The following is a 6000-nucleotide window of genomic DNA, read 5'->3' on the forward strand; positions in this document are numbered from 1 at the left end:
TAAAAGCAGCTGCGAATGGCAACAAGCTTGATGAGAGTACAAGAGCGGATCAAAACATTAAAGCTGTGGGCCATAATAGCAAAATAATTAGAAAAAGTTGCTAAAATGCTCCATGGACATTAATAGAACTGCAATGGTTTCTGATAATTCTGTGTAGGTATGTCAGTATAAGTGACTCATTTCACATAACAAATGATCACTTGATCCACTGTTGATATAAAAGTTTTGACTAGTGCAGCTTTAAGTTTTACATTACACTAGCATCTAAATATAAAGAACAAAAAAAAATGCAAAAAATTATAATCTAAACAGATTACACTAAAGGTTAACCAGACTTGAATTTGAGAAACTTTGTTCAAAAACAAAACACTATCATGGTCCAAAATCAGCTATTTAATTTGAAAAATGCAAGATTATTTTTGTTACATCAGTAAACCAAGATATTAACTTTAAATAAAATTTAAGCAATCTAGTGTAATATATTTTAATGTATGTGTCTGTAATACAGTAATTTATGCCAAGAAACTTCTCAACATTACACATACTTATATATATATAATTTTTTTTATAAAACCTAAGTCAGCCAATATCTTGACTGTATGTACAATTCAGTTTATTTCCATACCAAACTTACATTATTTGTACGATCTGTTAAAGAACACATCATATTACTATTTAATTACATTTTAGCCAAATCCTTATTAAAAGCGAATACACAGATATTGGTTTTTAGTTATTATGGAAATCTACTGTCATTACTGTACATTTTTCAAACTGTACATGTTATTACGGATAAACAGTATTGCATATACAACAATATTGTAATAATATGTTTTAAAAGAAATTAGTGAAGAGCCACAGAGGTACAGCAAAATTATTTTAAAAAAAGTCCCTTCAAGATTGACGAAATGCACAGCAGATGGCAGCAGCGCACTGTTTTTACCCTGTGATGTAGCAGCGAGGCGCTACACAACTCTATTGATGCTTCAACACTCACCGAACAACAAAATATAATCATTATATACAAGATATGAACAAATTATTGTTGAAATATAGCTTAAGGAAGATATGACTTCTCATGCATAATTAACAGTTCAATGTGTCACTCAGAGTGCCACATTACTTAGGAGTAAGTACCGCTTAGTTTGCATTAGTAACTACAGTATTTACATGGCAATTGTTGGTTAACTTGGCAATAAGTAAACATGTTTAATATGCAGCCTCTGGGTCTGAAATTCTCTTTCAGTGTGCAGGTTATCACTTTGATCAAAGTCCAGTCCTTAAAATCAAACTTTAAGACAAGCAGCAGACACTTTACAGAGATTTCAGAGGCTACTGAAACCCAGATCATCTACAACTGAAATCATCAAACTTGAGCCTAAAAGGTCAGTATGGGATCCTCACACAGGCCATATGTGAGGAGTCTGAGCAGATTCCAGAACCAGATCCAGTTGAGTCCAAGCTGAGACCAGGAAATCAAGTCCTTTTCCAAATCAAAACAGGCAAAAATCACTTTCTGAAAGGAAAACAAGACCAAAAAAGGACCACAAAGGCTTGTTAAGGATTGATTAAAAAAAACTACCTGCAGGAGCTCTGGACTAACCCTGTCGCTGTCCAGCAAATCAACATAGAGAATTATAAACACAAGTTTCTCTATTAGCACTTCCTTAAATGTTTCTTTATGGAGTGGAGAAACTAAATGAAAGTGGACAGAGTAACGATAGACATTTATAAAATTATTAGAAAACTAGGAAAAACTTAAGGCAAAGTCCCATCACGACAGAGTCCAAACAAGTCCAAGAATTCAGTAAAAAGTTCTTCAGCTTTTCTCAGTTTTCCTCAATGTGTATTTCACAAGTGTTCCTCCATCTGACCTGGTTCTTCCTGCTACATGCTGAGTCTACATTTACGTCTTCCTCACTGTCTCTCATCTTTATTGATCACAGTTTCCAGTGGTCTGGTTGGCCCCAGTCCTACCGGCAGGCGCATGTATCCACAGACATGCCGGGGTAAACCTTCAGCACCATGTTCCTGTTTGGGTCGAGGAAAAGAACACTGAGGGGGCTCATTTTGTCTGGAACGCAGCACGGTTCAGGGACTCCGGGGACGATTCCCACGGCTCTGACGATGCTCTGGATTGTGGCATGATTGGAGGGACGCGATACCTGAGGAAACAACGGGCGGACAAAAGGAAACTATTACAAGATTAAATGAACAACAACTGTTTAGCTCTTAAAAGGTAAATCCCTGCTGTCTCTGCTTTTCAAGGTTTTTAGATCAGTGTGTTGTGAATTTTAATTACATTTGCAAAACAAAGGACTATCCTATGAAGCTCGTCTTTGTCCTGGTACATTTTACTGAATGAGAGATTACATTTGAAAAAATACAAGGATATGCAAACACTTTTCATTTTGAAGATGTAACTGCTGGATGGACACAGGATGTCGCTTGGTTACCTTAAAAGTCTGTTTTCACTGTGAGAGTTCTAGACGCACCGTGTTTTTTGCATCACACGAATACCTTGCTCAGATGTCAAAAAATGAAGTTCGTACGTACTTGTTTTAAACTCTGATTACAAGAGGGCACAAGAAACCTTCCCCCCTCAAAAGATGATTGTAAAACTGCCTTTTAGTGACTGAATCTGGCAATAAAAAGGAAAAGTTTCTGTGGCTTACTTTAGGAATGGGGAAACCGCAGGTCCCAGCGCAGTAGTAGGCATCGAAAGACTTTGGTGCCAACACCCACTCACTCCAGCCGATGTCAGCGAAGTCCACCCTGAGATAGCGGCGAGAGCAAACCCTGGGCTCACTCCACTGTCTCCTCCTGGCCTTCTTCATTGTTCTCTCATCAAAGCTCAGGACTTGGGGCTTAGTCAGGCCCTCGTTGCTCACCTGGCCCTGCTTCCTTCCCGGTTTGACTGCTGCTTTGGCTTTAGCTGGGAAATATGTGTTCTGCCACAGCTCGTGGTTCTTCAAGGTGTTAAACTGGACCTCTGGGATGTCGTTGGTTTGGATCTGGAGATGAAGCTCCCTCCGGATCCTTGACGCTGAGGCCGAGGCCGAGGCAGAGGCAGATGTGTCCTCCCCAATTGGAAAAGGGCCATATCTCTGAAGTGACATGGCCACGCTGTTGGGTTCATCAATCGCTTCATCATCGGCATAAACCAAAATATACGGCAGGTTGGCTAGGGAGAGGCGCTCTTGGCCGTGAGGACTCCTCGGCTGGATCCGAGCTGCCCCAAACCCCATATCAAACTCCACCGTGACCACAAGCTCTTTGACATCCCTGGCATGTTTCACCACCGCAGTTACATCCCTTGTTTGCCAAGAGCCTTTCTTGAAAGGAGCCAGAGTTATGTTTCCCAGCGGCACTGCAAAAGCCGAATTTGAGGATGATCCATAGAAGAGGAGCTGTGAGGAGGGAGGATAGGGCTGCTGGAGGCCCGTGGACGGGTGGCGAGGCCTTCGGAAACGCCACGGCCTCTGTTGGTGGCGGGGCCGCTTGTGGAGAAAATGAAAAGAGGCGAAGAGGATGAGCTCGGAGTTTTGGATGGAGGACAGGTTGAACTGGAACACTTCTTTGCCATGTGAGACTCCTAGAAGATTTGAAAAGGAATCAGGAGACAGATGAAAGAGTTGGCAAGGAAAGTTTTGTCAAGCTCAAACTTATGGAAACAACATTTTTCATCCTGTCTTCAGTGCTTTTTTCTAATTTGTTTAACAGCGTTAAAAAAGGATTCATACACAGCGGTGTGCTTTCTAGTTCAACCATACAGATATTTTGTTAAACAGATGCTGACGCCCTGAGGGAGCACCGCTCTCTGAAATGAACAATAAAGAGGAGTGAAGAGATCACGTTGCTGCCTTGAACCTTTTCCCCTTTCCCCCTCTCTGCATTTTTCCTCCTTTATCATCTCACTCCTGCACGTGTGACTGAAATGAATAACAGCATCCAATATATCATCTGCAAAATGTTTCTCAACACATTTGACTGACATAAGCGGCATGGAAAATATTAAGCGTGGCACGGTTAAGTGCTTGCCTCTTGCATGACCAAAAACCTCATCTTAGATTGCTATACTCTTGAAGTTCAACCTTGTCTCCCGCACTTCCACCACAGCCTGAAAGACAAACATTGGGTCGGTCCAGTAGGTCTGTCGCAGGCATATGGAAATGCTTATAGGAGGGAAAGCTCCTCTGAGGCTTTTTTGCAGTGCAGCCGGTGTCTGGGTGTGATAATAGGCTCTTGTCTAACACCTAAGCTGTTACAGCTACCGGGTAACTAACTGTGTTGGAGAGTTAAAGTCCCTCAGTTCCGTAAATCACAACACTGACGGAGCACAGAGGTGAGGACATTTAGCCTAAAGGGAAGAAGGAGCAGCAGTGTGATTGACTAAACACCTGCACTCAGGATGTTTAAGATGATGAGATAATTAGAATCAGCTCTTTTACCAAGGCATTATTTTAGGCACCTGATTTAATGAGTACTTTCTGCACTAACTCTGTTTTTGGGTTGATCTATGCATGAAATGTGCAACAAAAATTTCAAAGAGAAAGTTGATATGAGTCTTGCAGTAAGAGATAGACATAAGAGCAAAAACTTCATATTGCATTTCTTTCATTCAACTATTCAACTAACTATTTTATTAAGTTTAATTTAAGAACAAATGTGAAATGTTTAAAATACAAATTAACTGTGCGCACTTTATTACTTTAGAAATCGCCTCTCTGTCTCTATTATATATATATATATATATATATATATATATATATATATATATATATATATATATATATATATATATATATATATATATATATATATATATATGGCCACCCTGTATTGATCACGAAATATTAGAGGAATTACTACAGGGATATCAGTAAAGTAATTCTAATTTGAGCAACACAGCCGCATGCTTCCCAAAATTACATTCAAAGTTTAAAAAAACTATTTTTATATGCTATGTGTTTTTTTTTTAATTTAGACTCTATCCTCTTATTATTAATTGAACAATATTACCATTAATCAGGGATCTTGATGCAACGCTGCAACAGTGAGAAACAAGACTACCAAACTACTTGGACTTAGACGCGCTGGTTCTGTAACTTGGTCAGTGGAGGAAATAAAGGCTCGCTCACTCACTCGGGACAGCTTTAAAGCTTCTCACGGTGTTTCCTTCCCTCTGGCTCTGCGGTTCTTTACTGTACTTCTCGTACACTTTGAACATGTTGATGGAGACCATGTCCCGGTTGGCGCCTTCCTGCGTAAAGACGCGCTCCTCCACAGCCGGTGGCACATCGGCACCGTGACGCACGGCTCCGTCGAGACCCTCAGACACGAGATGACCCCAGCCGGACCCCAGAATCACCAGTAAATGCAGGATGTGAAAAAGCCGGTACACCATGGCTGCTGATGTGGAGGATGATTCCAATCAAAAGAAACGTGGAGAGTAAAACGAATGAAAGAAACGTTCGCTTTCTATTTCTCCCTGCGTGTTGCCCACCCAGGCTTCGAGCCGGTATCCAGGTAATCCGTGTCAGACCCACACTCCACGGTTCACGGTCCACAGCTGTTTCTGCAATGGGAGGAGACCCGGGTAGGACGCATGCATGAGGCGCTGCTGCTGGATGACAGATGGTGACGCCTCAGAGCGCACAGCCAACGAGAGGCTGCAGCCCATTAGGTGAACGCTGGAGTATTGACTGGCAGCAAACAGTAATAACTTCTTACTGAAAATACATTTACAGCTACAGATATACGCAGCATCATTTTTGCTCCATCACTGAGAGTCAATGTGAAGGCAATGTGAAGTTTCAAATCTGAAAAGTGGAACACTAACAATGCACACTGGGATTGAGAAGATAGAAAATGAGTAAGGACAGAATATAAAACAAGATTCCTTTAAAAAATTAGGCCCATCTGACTTTGTCATTAGATAATAAGAATGATAATACTAATATCTGATGTTGATTTTGTGTAGTGTCAGGAAACTTGTAA

General features: G+C 40.8%; 1 protein-coding gene across 1 annotated transcript; it reads right to left on the bottom strand.

The window, feature by feature from the left end:
- Positions 1 to 217: 217 nt before the first annotated feature.
- On the bottom strand, positions 218 to 5624 carry gdf10b (growth differentiation factor 10b). The gene is made up of 3 exons (XM_023262115.3): positions 5146 to 5624; positions 2676 to 3595; positions 218 to 2165 (listed from the first exon to the last, which is right to left on the bottom strand). The coding sequence occupies exons 1-3, from the start codon at positions 5405 to 5407 to the stop codon at positions 1974 to 1976; spliced, it is 1374 nt and encodes a 457-aa protein (XP_023117883.1). The 5' UTR covers positions 5408 to 5624; the 3' UTR covers positions 218 to 1973.
- Between the last annotated feature and the right edge of the window lie 376 nt (positions 5625 to 6000).

The sequence above is a fragment of the Amphiprion ocellaris genome, chromosome 18 (assembly GCF_022539595.1).
Source record: "Amphiprion ocellaris isolate individual 3 ecotype Okinawa chromosome 18, ASM2253959v1, whole genome shotgun sequence".
Lineage (NCBI taxonomy): Eukaryota > Metazoa > Chordata > Actinopteri > Pomacentridae > Amphiprion > Amphiprion ocellaris.